Source organism: Cydia splendana, chromosome 20, assembly GCF_910591565.1.
Source record: "Cydia splendana chromosome 20, ilCydSple1.2, whole genome shotgun sequence".
NCBI classification, from domain to species: Eukaryota; Metazoa; Arthropoda; class Insecta; order Lepidoptera; family Tortricidae; genus Cydia; species Cydia splendana.
In genome coordinates this window covers 2487525-2506045 of record NC_085979.1, presented here as the reverse complement: position 1 = coordinate 2506045, position 18521 = coordinate 2487525, and the positions used below count along the sequence as shown (strand labels likewise).

The 18521-nt window shown below is 40.1% G+C and overlaps 2 protein-coding genes across 2 annotated transcripts; one reads left to right on the top strand and one right to left on the bottom strand.

Annotated features, from left to right (window-relative positions):
* Positions 1-6234, bottom strand: LOC134800785 (zinc finger protein 92-like). The gene is made up of 6 exons (XM_063773337.1): positions 6023-6234; positions 5227-5375; positions 4692-4757; positions 2021-2077; positions 1330-1392; positions 1-639 (listed from the first exon to the last, which is right to left on the bottom strand). The coding sequence occupies exons 2-6, from the start codon at positions 5360-5362 to the stop codon at positions 68-70; spliced, it is 894 nt and encodes a 297-aa protein (XP_063629407.1). The 5' UTR covers positions 5363-5375; positions 6023-6234; the 3' UTR covers positions 1-67.
* A 488-nt stretch (positions 6235-6722) lies between these two features.
* LOC134800448 (protein SYS1 homolog) lies at positions 6723-12560 on the top strand. Its single transcript, XM_063772910.1, has 3 exons — positions 6723-7070; positions 7274-7395; positions 11776-12560. The coding sequence occupies exons 1-3, from the start codon at positions 6891-6893 to the stop codon at positions 11960-11962; spliced, it is 489 nt and encodes a 162-aa protein (XP_063628980.1). The 5' UTR covers positions 6723-6890; the 3' UTR covers positions 11963-12560.
* Positions 12561-18521: the final 5961 nt, after the last annotated feature.

The window sequence follows — 18521 nt, the reverse complement described above, 5'->3', positions numbered from 1 at the left end:
AAACACAGAAACTGCTGTAAAGCGTGTACTGGTCTGTCACATTCTGAGATAATTTTATTTTTTTAATCTACCCGTTATTATGAACACATTTATGTATTCGCAGATTACCTTTTTGTGTAAAACGCTTTGTACACTTTTCGCACATGTATGGTTTGTCCCCGCTGTGTAGTTTTTTATGTCGGTCCAAGTTGCTTTTGTTGGCAAATTGCTTGTCACACTCATCACAAACGAACGGTCTCTCCCCGGTATGAATGCGTCTATGCCTGTCCAAGTTGCCTTTTTGTGAAAATTTCAAGTTGCATTCTTCACAGGTGTATCGTTTCTCCCCTATGTGTATGAGTTGATGTCGCTTCAGGTCCGAGTATGTCAACAAGGATTTATTGCATATTTTACACGGATAGCGCTCTCGGGTCATATGAGTTTTGATATGCCGGATTAAAAGATATCTTGCCTTGGACTGTTTACCACACGTTTCGCAATAATATAGTTTATTTTCTTTACAGTTCGTTTGTTTAGTGAAGGTATTTTTATCGTGAGGTTTACTTTCTTTTTTACGTTTCACTCGCTTTTTTTCGTGGTGTAGTGTGATTCTCGAGAGTTGGTCCTTGGCACGTGCCGCGCGCTGCGCTGGCGGCGTGACTATATAAACAAGACACAAGATTAGTGTACTAATTTAGCACTATTAAAAACCAATTAAGTGTAATAAATAAATATTAAGATAAAAAAAATATTAACTTTAATTTTAATATTTATTTCGGTTTGACAATTTAGGACTTCCAAAAAAATGGTGAATTATTTGAATTTATTTATTTAAACCTTTGGGATTCAAACAACATAGTAAATCAGATTGTGATGTAGTTTACCCACTGTGGCTGACTGTAACCTATTTGCAAAAAAAAAAGTAAGCAGCAGAAGTCGCTAAACAGGCGAGTCCAAATTGACCTCGACGCGCTCTTATTCTCTTAATAATAAAGTCGCGTCAAGATCATTTTGAACACCTCGCCCGCTTAGCAACTACTGCTGCTGACTGTACAACAATACTGTACGGTACAGTCAACAACTGTACAACGCAATGAGAGTGAGACCGGTATAGGGATCGTGCGCGTTGGAGGGTCTGCCATCTTGTGGCCTCAATCGGAAACACATGTACATTGCCTAAGCAGGTGCTACCATCTACCGTTCTCGTCGGTACGTTTCCTTGTGCATAGTAGATTCTGCCATCTTGTGGGCTATATCGGAAGCATAAACGACACATTTACGCCTCGCGCCATAAATCTGACGGCTCCTATGCTGCCCCCTATAGTTCATGCACGGGGCCTATTATATTACCTGCCAACGTCCAATTGTTTTCACTCATATCTGACGCCATGGGGTTCACTAGTGGATCTTCATCTGAAGCAAAAATATACAAGTTAATTAAAACAATGGGGTTTGCCGGTCGAAGTTATTAACAGAGGGCGTCAGCATAGATTCCCGTGTCAATCTTACAAAAAGTCTCAACTTTATATTGAGTTTTATGGCCTAGGTGGTAGCATTGCTGCCCTTTAAATAAAAAAATAAATAAATAAAAATAATTTATTTCAGACTTTAGGTCCATTGGGGTTAGTATCATTATTGCTAAACTTAAAATTAGGGTTAACATCATATAAAACTAAAGAATACATTAAAATTTAAAAATAAAACAAAACTAACTTAACCTATGACCCGGTACATACGGAACTGGCGCATGCAGACCGAGCCAGTGCCTCATTAGGGGGCTGTCCCACGTTTCTGAGACAATGCCCAGGATTCCAGGATTCAGGTTTCTAAGACGAATTCCATAGAACAAAACCAGAAACAGGGCAAACCTATGCTGTCGCCACCTATAGAAAGCGTTGAGCGCTATTTTTTTTAGAATTCATTCATCTTATATTATAACGGAACCTTTGCTTCTTGCTAAATAATAAAATTTGTAATGTAACGAGAGTGGATTCATAACTACTGAAATCGAGTAAAAAACTCAGTTTAAAAACAAACTCACTCAATATATCCCCCATTTGTTCTTCAATCATCTCTGGCTTTTCTATGAGCTCCACATCTGTAACAAAATTAACGGTATATTTTTACTGAGCAATAAAGTTTAAATAAAATAAATAATTAAAACTTTTACAAAAAAATTAAAACCGACTTCAAAAAGGATAAAATAAAATATTATCCGTTTTTAAGTATATGCGTTACCAACTGATATGTTTGAAGTCGGTGCCAAGCCAAATTTGAAGCATACCATGATTTTAGGGCGATTCGATAACAATGTGGCTATATGTATGTATGTTGGATTGCCTTACACGACAGCTATGATCATACTTTCTGTAGATACCTAAGAACCCACTGTCAATCCACCTTGGCGCAGTCCGTACCATGTTTGTCGGTACTAGTATAAAACCTATGCGATTGCCGACATGTTTTTTAAAGAGCAATTTTTACTAATTTTCGAACTGTCCATAGTACTCAGGTGTAGGATTAGGACTGAGTTATTTCCCGCCTCTTATCCAGAGAACTTGATTTCAAAATATAAAACAATTCAAGAACCATTCTACAGAGCTAACTTTTTACCTGCATGGCAAATTTCACCAGTTTACATGGCAGTTGTTTATCTGAAAAGGTGACAAAGAGACAGACAGAATTACGTTCACCATTATAATACCTATTAGTACAACTGTAATGTGATTTATAGACATAAAGCTGATTATTTTTGACCGGTACTGTTACTATTTGTCTTGGCACCGACTTCAAACATATCAGTTGGTAACGCATATACTTAAAAACGGATAATATTTTATTTTATCCTTTTTGAAGTCGGTTTTCTTTTTTTTCTGTAAAAGTTTTAATTTTTCCATTTTTAATTGTAAGGCATTGTCAACAGCTTATGAGTGACGCGTGACGCATGAATGAAAAGAATAATGATGCGTATCACTAAATTCGTAATCATTCCTGTCACTACAGTGTACACACAAAATCCGCCCCGCCACTGACCCAATCTCTCAACTCCCAGATCACTCAACCTCACAGCACATCAACCCCTGATCACGGAACCCCTCGACTCTGAAGCCTGAACCACCAACCCTTCAACCGCCATTTCCCGACTCCTCAGTAGCCTTACCATAAGTCTAACACTGACATATTTGCTAGCGTGTGCGTAACTTACTTTCTATGCGTCTCGCTCGTACTGGCATCCTATTAGTGCGAGCGAGATGTATAGAAAGTAAGTTACGAAAGACGTTAGCGAATATGTAGTGTCAAACTCGTGGTAAGGCCACAGTTGCACTTCATCAAATGGGTTATTTTCGGGAGGAAATTATTGACTTACTATAAAAAACAACGATTTCGCCATACTCGTACCTTTAAAAATGGAGGAGTTCCCTCATTTCCTTATGATTTCCGTCATCAGATTAGAACCAACAATATTATGGGAACACCTTGGAGGTAACTTCGTTCAAACAAAAAAAGAATTACTCAAATCGGACCACGGGTTCCAGAGTATCTACATTTATAAAATCATCAGCATTATCATCAACATCAGGTCCACTCCATCAAATTAGTGGTTTTCAAGAGGAAATGCTTGATTTGCTTAAGACAATACCCAAATCACCATACATGTGCCTTTAAAAATTGAGGAGTTCCCTCAATTCTTCACGGATCCCACCATCAGAACAGCACCAGATTAATATGGGACGCTCTTGGAGGCAGTTCCCGTCAAACAAAAAAAGAATTGCTCAAATCGGACCACGGGTCTCGGAATAATCGCTGAATGTCGTACATTTTAAGAAATCGTCATGATCATCATCAAAACAATCATCATCATCAGGTCCACTTCATCAAATTGGTGGTTTTCGAGAGAAAATGCTCGAGTTGCTTAAGAAAACACCCAAATCACCCGACATGTGCATTTAAAAATTGAGGAGTTCCCTCATTCCTCATGGATCCCATCATCAGAACAGTACCAGATTAATGTGGGACCAAGCTTGGAAGTACCTTCTTTCGAACAAAAAAAGAATTACTCAAATCGGCCCACGGGTCTCGGAGTAATCGATGACCATACATAAAAATAAAAAAAACAGCCACAACCGAATACAGAACCTCCTCCTTCTATGAAATTGAAGTCGGTTAAAAAATACACAACCTACCTACATTGGACTTTCAATTGCGGGGCTCAAACGCGTGTAAATTTCATTAAAATGTTTATTTCTTTAATAAGTAATTCACTGAAAATAAATAGTTGGAAGTGTCATTTATGGTTAATGTGAGTGTTCAATCAAATACAGTAATGTAACGAAATAAGAATACCTTTGAAATGGGGTCCCTTTGTTTCCCATAAAGTTTTAAGTCATAATTTATTGTTTGTCATATTATCGTTAGTCATAAAACTGAAACCGTTAACTTTTCAGGATTTTTGCAAGGTTTCTATAGATAGGTTAGGTTTGTTTTATGGCAATCCTGAAAAGTTACGCGTTTCTGAGAAAAACCAATTATGACTAACGAAAATTCGGACAATCAATACATTATGACTTAAAACTATTTGGGAAACAATAGAGACCCCTTTGAAATAAATGGAATTCAAAATTAAAAACCCAAACTATGTATATGTATTAACAAAAAGTTTTAGTTTAGTTTTAAGCATGGGCTAAGAATTAATAAGTAAAGATAAAACTTACGTAACAAATTAAACACAGAATCACCGGTGCCATCTTCAGTTAGCTCAGACTTCACCGTGAGCTCCGCTGAAAGTTGTTAATATCAAATCAATTTTAACCTTAAGCTGCTTATTCTATGAGCCTGTGGTGAAAAACTGTGATAACGTGAACATAGTACATTTGTCAAGATAATTGTTTGTACTATGTACTAAGTTGTTACTTTTTCTAATAATTATTAATTTATTTTATCCCATAAAAATGATTACAAATGCTAACATGATTTTAAACCAAAAAATCATGCCGGCAGCAAAATGCTTTCCATGCGAACACTAACATTACACAGAAAGGTTTCACTGCTCCAGGGGTGAACAGATTGGTTTCCCAATGGATCTGAGTTGCTTCATGCAGAAATTTCCTGCTTCAATAGATAAGCTAAAATCATTATGAAGTTATCTTTTCACTGAAATCAAAATATTAAAAAAAACTTTGATAACACCATATCCAATGTCCATAATAGGTAAATTGGTTTGTTTATTTTTTGCTATTAACAGCTAACCTTTATCAAGTAGTATCCCCTGCAGCTCCGACTGGCTGCGCTGCACTTGCAGCTTGAAGGCGCTCGCATCTCGCAGGTGGCCCACGCACGTCAAGCAGATGCCGCACGAGCCCGAGCCGCCCAGTACCAGCTGCATGTTCAGTAGTAATCTTTTTTTAGAAAAACAATCATACATTTGCATTAGGCTAATAAAATATACTTTTTTTAACAGTCTACCTGAACCACAGAATAATTAATAGTACTATCGTACAGAAAGGAAACTTCCTACAAAACGAAGTTTGACAGCGGTTCAGGGTCGAATCATGATGTCTCTTTCTAATATATGGCACTATCCCTTTCGGCTATTTAGGGTTGTCAAAAATCAAGTGATTATCTTATCTGTGGTCGTGCACGCAAAAGGAAGTCAAGTGGTGCCAACCCTAATAATTGCTCGGAGCAATGCTGAGCCGAGCGGAGCCGAGTTTGACCGAAGTCAGGAGTTTCGCACCCCTGCCTGAACTACGAAAATCTTGTATCTCAAAACACTTTACTGATCAAAGCTTTATATTAAACAAACAATAATCATTAAAAGACTGAATTTTTGCGAGTTTGCGCGGTATTAATTTGTAGAACAAAAAAATATTATAAAAAAAACAATATTTTTTTTTGTTTTGGCTATCGCCACGGACGCATTTGCCAGCATCACGCCAATAATTATATAGAAAAAAATATATAATACGGGAGTGGGAATTTCTCATATTTCAGTAACACAAATACAAATAAATTGACTAATAAGCCAAATAAAAGCTACATTTACATGTATATCAAAGCATTCCTTAATCATTTCGTAATATATCTCTGTTTTGCCATGATATGTGTACGGAGTGGTTAGGTCCTTGTCCGGAGGACTTCGCAAGCAGCAGCGACACGCATGCATCACGTCCATCACGTTAAACACAGGCCCGTCCACTGGTTCAACAATAACACAACTAATGAACGAAAGAGTGTTACAAATTTAAATTTATTTTCTTGTTTGCCTATTGTTATGACGAGTTTTTACTAATCTAAACTAAACTAAACTATGAAATTATGAATAATATTGACTTGACATTTGTGCCTTGCTCGACTTGACAATTTCGTTTAGCAACTCGTATGATTACTTACTTTCTTATATTATTTATTGAGTAGAAATAAAAAAATATGAAAAAAGTAATAATCATGTATTCTGGATTTTAATTTTATATATAAATATAAACAGGATTTCAATAATTATATTACTTTCTAGTTTACAGTAATGAGATCTGTTGAACAATACGAAGCAGTCACAAAACGCGCTGTCAAGTTTGACATAATTTGACGCGTAGATTTTGCAATGGTAGAGACTTTTATCGCTATTGTATCATAGACAACTTTAAACCGTATGTCTCTTATAACAACGGCATAAAGATTATATTGCCATATTTTAATCATCACTTCTACGAGAAAATAACGAAATTAAAAGAAATAATGTATGACAAATGACATTGACAAATATTGCACATCTGCGAACTAAATTTCGTATCTCAGTATTTTTCTTTAAAAATCCTTATGTATACGAATATTCTTCACATAAATCTAAGCTCCCCAAATCATAATAAAGTTACCAAGTCATGTGAATGCTTGTGTTATCGATAAATTACAGTTAAATGTCTAGAATGAAGAAGTTAACGGGTTCATTCCGCTACACGCAATGGGACCCGTGTCTCATCGTGGCCCAGATAGTGGCCATCCAGTCCGTGCTGTACCTGACACTGAGTCTGCTCATGGCTATCATGCAGGATCTGACTGGATCGACGAGGACTTTAGATCATATCTTCGAATATCATGTGAGTCTTAAGAACAAATAAGAGTATATGCTGAGTGGTGTCCATTTGTAGCCTCTATAGCAGCATCAATACTGTAATTATTGCATGTTAGTATAAGCTACAAGTATATTTAACTGTTTAGTATATAAGATCTTCTAAAAAAACTTTTTCACATTAATATTCTTATCCAAGGGTTGTGACCACCATAAGTTGCTTTCTTTCAGGAGCTGCACGTCCGAGACAGCGAGGGCCGCTCCGTTATTATAGCGTTTGTAATAAATGCCATATTTGGTGCGATCACACTTTGGCTGCTCGTCGGGAGGACTAAGCTGTGCTTAGACTTCAGGTAATGTGCACACATAGAGTGTATTCATCCTTCTTCTTCTTCTTCTTTATTAGGGGCTATATAAGGCTCCAAAGCCTATGTATCACTGCGACCATTCCTGATCTATTGTGATCGCCACCTATTACAACTCTCGATCCAACCCTGCAACTTCGAATAGCTGCAGGATCCTTTTGGTCTCGAGAGACTTTACCTCCTCCGGGCGTAATATGTGTCCGCCCAAGATTAGGTCACGAGTACGCATTAGGCAAGGGCACTCTGTGAGGATGTGCAAGGGCGTCTCCTCCGCCTCCATGCAGAGTCTGCACCGCCCTATGTCACGTTTCCCCATGGTGCGCATGTGCTTATTTAGGCCGCAATGCCCGGTAAGCACCCTTACCAAGTTGCGCAGTTGGTTCCTAGACAGCGCTAAGGCGTTCGAGGACGCCTTTTTGCTGAAGGCCTTGATAAGCGCTTTGGAATGGTTCAAACCTGTTGTTTCTCTCCAGAGTTGAATGGTTTAGTAGTGACAGTAGGTCTTTAGGGTGAGCCGCGTTAGGCTTTTGGGGATACCACAAAAGGGCTCAGGACTGTAGTTCTTCCCCTTAGCCCCTGCTCGCGCGAGTTCGTCGGCCTTCTCGTTACCTACGATACCCGCATGCCCCGGGACCCAACGTAGAACAACCTTGTTCCTGGCTCCAAGGTTGTTCAATAGTTGCCTGCAGTTCTCAACCAGCCTCGATGTGGTGACATCGGAGGTTAGAGCTAAGAGTGCCGCCTGGCTATCCGAATGGATATAGATAGTATGGTTGCCGTAGTTGCTTTGCAGATTGATTGACGCACATTCTAGAATGGCGTATACCTCTGCCTGGAATATAGAGCAAAAACGCCCTAGGTTTAAGCTGATGCTTTTCCTAGGCGCTTCACCGAATACTCCGCAACCTACTTCAGATCCGGATTTGGAGCCATCAGTGTACCACCTCAGGCTTCCTTCTTTCCACTTAATTTGACTGTTTGACCAGTCCTCCCGTTTGGGGATTTCCACTGAGTAAAGTTTGAGTGGACAAAATTTGGGTGACATAGTGTCGGTTGGCATCCCAAGAACAGGAATATCGTACACTGATTCATTAAACAGTCTCAGGGTTTGCGATAACCAATTACCTCTCCTCACGCCCGCTATTCTAAGCATACTAGATCTCGCCTCCAATTCTAGATGCAAGTGGAGGGGTGGTAGATTTAGTATGGCTTCTAGGGCTGCCGTCGGGGAGGATGACATGGCCCCAGTGACGATGACACAGGCAGTTCTTTGAAGGCTGCCAAGCTTCATCACTGTTACCTTCTGCGTCGTTTTCCTGTACCATGCTACAGAGGCGTAAGACACTATCGGCCTCACTATGGATGTGTACAGCCATAAGGCAATTTTGGGTTTTAGACCCCATCTGTTGCCTGCCAAACGACAGCATATTGCCAAGGCTGATTTAGCCTTTTGTATGGTTCCGTCCACATGCTTGTTCCAGGTCAGTTTCTGGTCCAGTGTTACCCCCAGATATTTGACCTCTGTTGAGAACGGAATAGTTTTACCATTCACGACAAGTGGTTTAAGTTTGTCCAGTTTCCTCTTGTTCGTGAATGGTACTATAGTTGTCTTATCTGCATTGATAGACAATTCATTCTCTCCGCACCATGTATTTATGGTGTTGAGAGCCCTCTGCATAAGGTCTGATAAAGTACTTTGGCAGTTGCCCCTCACCGTCACAACAAGGTCGTCTGCGTACCCCTGAGTGTCGATTCGGAGTTCCGCCATCTTGTGCAGAAGTCCATCCACCGCGAGAGTCCAGAGCAAGGGAGATAGGACACCTCCCTGCGGGCAGCCTCTCACAGTGGCCACTTCGAGAGTAGTGTTAAGCAAGTCTAGCCTAACCACTCTGCTTGAGAGCATGCTTTGCACCCAGCGGATAGTGGTGGAATCCACCTCCTTGGCCCTAAGCCCTTCCACCAGTGTCCGAATGGGTGTATTATCAAAAGCGCCCTCAATATCTAGGAAGGCCGACATGGCTATGTCCTTGTCTTCCAAGGCCCTTTCCACTCTGTCAACTAGCTCCAGCAAGGCAGTCTCTGTAGATCTGCCCCTGCGGTAAGCATGTTGACTGTCGTGTATGGGTTTTCTCAGAAGACAGCTCTCCCTAATATACTTATCGATTACCTTTTCCAAGGTTTTAAGGAGGAACGAGGAGAGACTGATCGGTCTGAAGGACTTGGCTAAAGCATAATCCTTCCTCCCAGCCTTCGGTATAAATAATACCTTGACCTTGTTCCACTGTTCTGGTAAGTGTCCCCAGGCATAACTAGCTCTGAAAATTCTAACCAAATGCGGGATTAGGACTTCAGCTCCTCGCTGCATTAGCACAGGGCTTACTCCGTCCAGGCCGCACGTCTTGTAAGGTTTAAAGGAGTTTATAGCCCACTTCACTATCCCGGGCCTTATGACGAGGGCAGCTTGCCTCCAGTCCTCCGGGCGAGGCCTGTGCAGGCCTCTGACCACCTGGGACTGGTGCGACTGTCCTGCCCCTGGGAAGTGAGTTTCAGCTAAGAGCTCCAAAGTCTCCGTCTCACTAGCAGTGAAGGAGCCATCATGCCTCCTGAGAAGGCCTACTTGATTGCTTCCAGCTTTGGAGAGTATCCTGTGAAGTCTCGCTCCTTGAGGCGTATTTTCAATTTCCTCGCAGAACCTCCTCCATGACGCTCTCTTAGCTTTCCTAATCTCTTTACTGTATTCATTTAGGGCTTTCCGATAGACCTCCCACTCCCCTGTCCTCTTAGCCCTATTGAATAACTTGCGTGTTTTGTCCCTGAGCCTCCTAAGGTTGGAGTTCCACCACGGGACCACACGTTTAGTAGATTTGACCTTGGGAGCACAGTTTTCTTCAAAAGCACTTACAATGCCATTTGAGACCACCTCTACCGCAAGTTCTAAACTCTCCCGCGTTTTGATTACCTTCCCTGCGGATTCCAGATTACGTTCTAGGCAGCTCCTGTAGCCTTCCCAGTCAGTCCTCCGGGGATCCCTGAAGATGACCGTATTCATCCTTACTTGTCCTATCATGTAAACAAACACTTCTCAAAGACATTTATCACACTTTTCTCTGGAATTAGACAATAATCATCATTTAAAATGTTTTAAACTTTCACGATTATTAAACATTATCAAACTTACACAACGGGACTTAATCGCGTATTTAAGTTTTAAGATTTACCTCCGACGTTTCGAGGACGGCGTTGTCCCCGTGGTCTCGGAGACTCAGACTCAGCCACGGCAGACTTGCGATTGAGCATTTGCTGTAGTCAGGACCAAACCACTGGATTGAGCTGCATAACCCTAAAATCCTTTCCACGGATCGCCATTTCTACAGTAGAAAAGTGCGGGAAGCCATTGAAATCAAAAAACATTGCAATTTTAATCGGGACGAGGGTTTTAAGATCTCATCCACATGGAATCCAGTCATTAGCAAATGTAAGCGGAAACGAATATCGACAGTCAATAAATCGAATATTGTTAGTGTTGTGTGTCGACAGAGTAACATCCCTAGTGCACAAAACGTTCAAACTGATAAACAAGACCAAGTGCGGGTAGTTCGAAAAACTCGCGCGGCTAGAAGATGTTGATGTCAACTTGAGCCAGTCTTCTCTGAGACCACGGGGACAACGCCGTCCTCGAAACGTCGGAGGTAAATCTTAAAACTTAAATACGCGATTAAGTCCCGTTGTGTAGTTTGATAATATTTAAAATGTTGTTATATACTTATAGAATCCCACAAAGTAATAAAATCAACCAATTAACCACTGAAAAGTATAATTTCTAATAAGATTTTCATCAATAATCGCAGTAACGAACGGACGGATCACCTCAAAAACATCTGACATTACGATGTCTAGATTGTCTATGAATCGTATTGTTGGAACGACACTTTGACGTCACGTTTGTTTACATGATAAGACACGTAAGGATGAATTCACTTTACATTCATACACATTACATTTTTGTCTGAAACACAAAGAAGAATAAGTTACAAGCAAGCCCTTTGTATTGTAGGTTTCCAAAACTCGAAGACTGGCGCCTAATTTGCGTGAAAGGGCGGGGGGGTTAGTCTTGTACGCCCAGGGGGGCAGATATGCGCTTTTAGTTTATTTACCCTCCCATAGAAAATGGACCGGCCAAAATGTATGAAACAGACAAATTTTTTTTCGCGATTTCGGGGTTGTTCCCATAGTAAAAGTTGCTCAGTATCTTCCCAAAACCTCCCTGGCAACGGCAATGCAGTTATTTTTTAGCCACCGTGTATATTTATAATTTTCAGTATGACCATGCTTTTAACTGTCCAATGCACTTTACTACTAACTCCGCAGCTGCACATACCACTTCATCCACCTCTTCATCTGCTGGTGCTACAACGGGGCGTTCCCGGTGACCTTCTCCTGGTGGACCCTGAACGTGGTCTGTGCGGCCGTCACCTGCGTCACTGGCGAGGTCCTGTGTCTGCGGACAGAGCTGCAGGCCATACCCCTCAGCATGGGCTCTAAGGTGGACTTATGAGTTGGGAAGTTGTTATAAGTTCAACAGTTATAGGGTTTGTTAAGGCAGCGCGTGTGTGACACCCGTGAAAGTGTTTTATATGGTAGATACTAAAAATACTACTCGATTTGCCAGTTAACCCTTTTCCAGGCATAGTACGATTTATCGACCACATTACGCGCCAACAGAATTTCAACTTTAGCATTCCGATTTAAGGTTCAAATTAGATTACACTTTCGGGAAATATGACTTGTCTTCAAATGGATCATCAAAGCTGAACTAATTGAAATATATTTGGATTTTTTGGGAAAACCTTGTAGATTGGTGCGGCCTGGAAAAGGGTTAAAATTCAAGTTGTGGCATTTTTTTACAATTTTGTACTGTAGCTATCATTTTAGGATCCATAGAATGAGGTAACCACTTACTTTCAGGCGCGTTGTATTGCTTGTTTGCGACCGGTGTGACAAAAAATAATACTTGGAAATAAAAGATTCTAAATGCCCTTACCGGGATTCGAACCCGGGACCATCGGCTTCATAGGCACCATTGAAGTGGAAGTGCTGATGAAGCCCATAAAGTTATGCTGTTTGACCGTTTTTGTGAAGTCTGAGAGCCTACCGCGAACCACGTTCGACGTGTTGCCTCTCTGTCGCACTGGTTAATTCGTACGTTAGTGTGACAGGGAGGCAACACGTCGAACGTGGTTCGCGATAGGCCCACTGTTCTTTTGTTAGAGTTAGACCAAGGAAAGTCTGCAGCGATTTTGATAGCCCACGCAGTGCAAGTTTTATTTATACGTCATAATTTCATATAGGATTTTGGTGTTATCTTGTAACATTATCGTTACTTTACTGATTGATCAAATTGTTATTACTTATGGATATTGGTTTGTATAACTTTAAACCTCTACTAAAATCTATCATTCTTTGCTCTAGGCAAAGATAATTTAGACTAGAGGCGTATTGTCAAAGTAAATTGTGACGTTATCTATGATAAGGGACCTTATTGTCGATGGCGCTTACGCCATTATTAACGAAGCTCCGATATGAATACAACGCCGCGCGACGCTGTGCGGCGTAAGCGCCATCGACAATAAGGTCCCTTTTCATGGATAATACCCCAATTATGTATTATGTACCTAGTCAGTACATTTACTGCAATCTTTCGACATAAATGATTAAATATTTTAGAACGCCATTTGACTTTGATCCTTATTCCTTCACTGATATGTGTTAAATTTGTTAATTATAAAAAAGTATCGCAATCTACTTGAGACAATGCCAAAGCAGGCGTGGCTCCCTCCGCGATTTCGTCGCTTTGCAACAGGTAGCTAAAAGTACATCCATTCCACACCAATTTTGGTGGCTAGCCATAAGCCGCGCGTGGCGCTGTCGCCACCTAGCGGCCATATCTGTCCTGATCGTAACAGACGCGCTTTGTTAGAGAGTGAGTCTTCTGTACCTAGTAATATTATTTATTCTGTGGCCAAAGGTGTGGCGCCATCGCTCGAAAAGATTTCTAATTTTCTATTCCATTTCTAATAATACAAAAATAACATTTTGTTCTGTTTCTAAAGGTTAAATGGTGGATTAACCAGGTTTTTTATTAGGAGGCTAACAGTCTAGATTTTTTAACAAGTGAAGTTTATAGGATTGATTAAGTAAATAATAATTTAATTTGTGATTATATTTTTTCCATTAAAATTGTGGTATGATGATCAGAAGCACGGGCTTTTGAACTGCAATCGATATATGAAGTGGTGTAAATAATATAATATTTTAATTAATAACTTTTGTATTTTTTATAATCCATTTCTTCTCATAATGTTTATTTAACTTACCTTTATTACGCTTGATGATTAGGCCAGAGGGCCTACCGCGAACACCGAAGTTCGCAAATTGCAGGCATCTTTCTCCTTTACTCCAATTAAGGCGTAATTAGAGTGACAGAGAAAGATGCCCGCAATTTCTGAACTTCGGTGTTCGGTCAGGGGTGCGAAATTCTTCCCTTCGGGCAAACTCGGCTCCGTTCGGCTCAGCATTGCTCCGAGCCATTATTAGGGTTGACACAACTTGATGTCCCTCTGCGTGCACGACCACAGATAAGGTAATGACTTGAATTTAGACAAACCTAAATAGCGAAAGGGATAGTGCTATACATTAGAAAGGGATAGCATGATTCGATCCTGAACCGCTGTCAAACTTCGGTTTCGTAAGAAGAAACGGGTCCCTGAGGGCCTACCGCGAACACCGAAGTTCGCAAATTGCAGGCATCTTTCTCCTTTACTCCAATTAAGGCGTAATTAGAGTGACAGAGAAAGATGCCCGCAATTTCCGAACTTCGGTGTTCGGTCGGTAGTTTCTTTTTATAGAAATAAAAAAAATAAGTCCACAATTATTTTATTTATTTAATTTACAACAGAACATATAACTTAGTAGCAACATAACACTTGATATCACAAGATCTCACAATACAATAGCAATTAAAAATATGCGTCGTTCCGTGTAAAAAGGTACCTCTGGACAGCACTTCATTAGTATTGATGCCTTAACACATTCAATACCACTAAGTGCTACGGGTTACGCTCGTAGCGCGTAGCCACGGTTTCGTCGTATGTAGCGCGTAGTCGCTACGAACAGTGTACCCGACAGTCGGGTTCTTGGTGTTGAATGTGTTAATAAATACTTACAAATGTAAATTCACAACGTAAGCGCCGATGGCCTTAAGGTAGGTACCTTTTCATACTGAACTACACATAAGCAAGAAGCACACTAGTTGTCCCTTTCTAACCAATTTAAAATGGCTTGAGAGTGAGAGAGACAGACGTTTATTGTGCTTTGAGTAAATAGTATAATTTAATTATTATTTCGTGCCATTCTTAATAATGCGACAATATTTTACATAATAAATCAAAACAGTCGTCCTTTCAACACATAAATAAAAAAACACATAATTTATAATATAGATTTGTTTTGAGATTTTTATATACAAAAAAACATGACAGACTAGGCATGACGAAGTCACAATCACAACCTCTTTTTTTAAAGTCGGTCGAAAATACTTTTTTTTTTGTAGTTGAACAGACTAATGTTTTAAGGCCGGTACAGACGGACTGACTGCAACTTGTATGGGAACTGCACGCCGACGTTAAGCCCCCTCCAGACTATGCGCGTGAATCGCGGGCGAAGCCGCGAACGCGAGTGTGGAGTCGATTTCGCTGTCTGCGAAAATCGACGCCACACTCGCGTTCGCGGCTTCGCGCCGCGATTCGCGCACGAGTGAGGAGGGGGCTTTACAGTTCGCGTGCAGTTCCAATACAAATTGTCGGGTCGCAGTCCGTCTGGTTCGGCTCTTAGGCTACCTAGCTATTAAATACAAGGTGGCCCAAAATACATATAGGTAGAGTTAGACCAAGAAAAGTCTGCAGCGGATTTGATAGCCCACACAGTGCAAGTGTTAGACGTCATAATTTCATAGAAGTTTGACGTTTAAAATAAGACTTGCACTGCGAGGGCTATCAAATCCACTGCAGACTTTTCCTGGTCTGACTCTAATAAAATTTGATATTGAAGAAACATTTGATTTTGTATACTTAGTAATATTTTGAAGACAGTATTTTCGTAACAATGATTAGTTTTAATTTTCAATTACATTTTGTAAATTATATGTAAGTAGGTAAGAAAAATATCCTTAAAGAAAGTTAACGTATATTTGGGCTATTATTGAGTATTAATAGTTTATATCACAATATGTGACTTTCTATCAGAAAAGGATCCTTATGCACAACTTCCTAAGGACCCTTTTTTGATGGAAAACCACTAATAAGAATGGACCTTTAAAATATATTAGTATTTTTCATGTGCGCCCTACAATAAATATTAACATAGTCACAACATTCAATAATAATTATAGCATTTACACAGTGAAAAGACACACATACAACCTAAAGTTCTATAGAAAGTACAAATCTCTTCTCACTATCATACACACAATTGTACACCTACATTCTCATGACTCCTCTACACCAGCGGTCGGCACCCAGCGGCCCGCGAATCTCTCACTTGCGACCCGCGAGCCTCCCTGGCTATTTTGTATGTAATATTGACAAATGACAATGTCTGATAAAGTCATCAATATTAACAAAGTGCGGCCCGCGTCGACTTCGTTAACTGCTATGTGGCCCTAGGCTGCTAAAAGGTTGCCGACCGCTGCTCTACACCATCGGCAATGATGGTCCATTACAGAATGGGCGACGAATCCATCGTGTGGGCGCGCGCACAATCATGGCCGCCACTTCCTTTTTTATAGTAGTAGAAGTACCTAATCACTTTATTGTACACAACACAGATTTACATAAAATTGAGAGAAATACAGATACAAAGGCGAACTTATCCCTATTTTTTTATGGGCTTACTCATGGCCTCAGACTAGCCGAGGCGTAGACGTGGCCTACGATGGAGCGAGCTCGCCCAGAAGGTGCCGGTTCACTCTTTTTTATTTATTTATTTAAACTTTATTGCACAAAGTATATACAAAAATGTACAAATGGCGGACTTAATGCCAAATGGCATTCTCTACCAGTCAACCATAGGGCCAAACAGACATCTAATTGATTTTTTTTGATTTTATATAAGGGATCTCTTCCAGCTAATCTTCGAGTGGAATAGTATGTTTGCCCGAAAACCGACAGAATGGCGATTACGCTCCATCATGGCCGATCATGGGCCATTGTAGGCCATTAAGGATCCACACGATCGGGATGACCTGCAATGGTGTAGTGGAGCCATCACAATTGGACTTTAATCTGTGTCGCGCCATACAAAAAGGGACCTCAGATAGATTCCCTGACAAAAACGATTTAGACCTGAACGCCTAGTGTAAATTTCGTTCCACAGCGTGACGAGCGTTTGCGTTACGTCTATTTTGTATGGGATTTTGAACAGCGCGCCAAGGTCCCTTTTATATGGAATGACACAATTGATCGTAAAATATATTCTTCTAACATGCAAAGCAGAAGCAATCTTATTGCTCAAGGAATAAGGCGTAAGCTAGATATGTATGAGGTTTGTGCTCTCAAGTTTCGTCCCTTAACCTTTTTTTAGTGACGTCACATAATGCGACATAAAATAGTGGAAATTAAGTAAAATATAAATAAATAAATAAATATTGGACACATCTTACATAGATCGACCTAGCCCCAAACTAAGCATAGCTTGTACTATGGGTACTAGGCGACGATATGAACATACTTATATAGATAAATACATACTTATATACATAGAAAACACCCATGACGCAGGCACAAATATCTGTGTTCATCACATAAATAAATGCCCTTACCGGGATTCGAACCCAGGACCATCGGCTTCGCAGGCAGTGTCACTATCAACTAGGCCAGACCGGTCGTCGAATGGAACTAAAAAATCCCATAAGTATTAAATTGTTGCCATATTTAAGCATTTTACGTCAAAAATGTGACAGTTACGGAGAAAGTGAAGCGGCGTACACACTAGGGTAATTCCGGTAATTCGCCAAAAACTGGCCACCTGTTAGTAACTGGCTGCCCTAAACTAAAAATGAATTCTGTTCGCCTATAAACATAATTCATTTTAGTAAGTATAAAGTGGCTATAGTTATTGAAGGCTGGCCAGTTATTGAAACTAAATACAAAAATGAATTCTGTTTATAGGTGAATAGAATTCATTTTTAGTTCAGGGTGGCCAGTTATTGGCCGGTGGCCACTTACTGCCGAATTACCCTACCCTACCTAAAAAAATTCAGAGTCATTTAGATTTTTTCATACTTTACTTATTATTAAAATTATGGACAATCACAACACACGCCCCATAATGTTTATTTTTAATAAATGTGTCATTCCTCACAAAAAGGAACCTTGTGGCTGTTCTTGCCGAGGTACATTTTTGTACGGGATAACCGTTTTTCCAGACACGACATATATACACATCACGATGACTGAAACCAAATACATTTATAAGCTTTGGAAGGCACTGTAAAGCATATACAAGTTAGGACTCTTCCACACTAATTGCTTAAAACACGTCGCAAAGACCTAGATGTGGAAGCGTTACTATTAAACGTCAAATCCTTATGATAACACGAGGCATATAGTGGCGCTGCCACACATTGTACTGTTGAGTTGGACCAAGCTAGCTGTATATAGTTACGCTCTCATTTTAAAACGACTAGCTAGATTGCTCTGAAATTTTGTACTTACAATAGGATAACGTATATCTATGCCTGTAATTAGTTTATGTAACTTCAGATACCATAGTTAAAAAAAACAGAGAATTTAAGTTTACCATACATAACTTTTTCTTGCTGTATTTCGATTGTTTTATAAACTGGAGCTATGTAAACTAATTGTTGGACTAGATAAACCTCATGTCATTGTATGTGCGAAGATTCATTACAATCCAACACGTAGCTTTAAAATGAGAACGAAACTCCGTTTGTATGGGAAGGTGAAATTCTGCCGAGCCTACTGCGGACTCTTAATGTCAAAGTTCTATGAAAATATGACGTTCATAAGGTTATGTCCCCGCTTTCTACTGTTTAAGTC

Coding starts and splice junctions, on each gene's coding strand:
- LOC134800785 (XM_063773337.1), bottom strand. CDS start 5,362: ATGCAGCTGGTACTGGGCGGCTCGGGCTCGTGCGGCATCTGCTTGACG. Junction 2,078..4,691: donor TTCTGTGTTTAATTTGTTAC/GTAAGTTTTATC, acceptor ATTTTGTTACAG/ATGTGGAGCTCATAGAAAAG. Junction 1,393..2,020: donor ACAAATGGGGGATATATTGA/GTGAGTTTGTTT, acceptor TTTTTGCTTCAG/ATGAAGATCCACTAGTGAAC.
- LOC134800448 (XM_063772910.1), top strand. CDS start 6,891: ATGTCTAGAATGAAGAAGTTAACGGGTTCATTCCGCTACACGCAATGG. Junction 7,071..7,273: donor ATCATATCTTCGAATATCAT/GTGAGTCTTAAG, acceptor GCTTTCTTTCAG/GAGCTGCACGTCCGAGACAG. Junction 7,396..11,775: donor AAGCTGTGCTTAGACTTCAG/GTAATGTGCACA, acceptor CTAACTCCGCAG/CTGCACATACCACTTCATCC.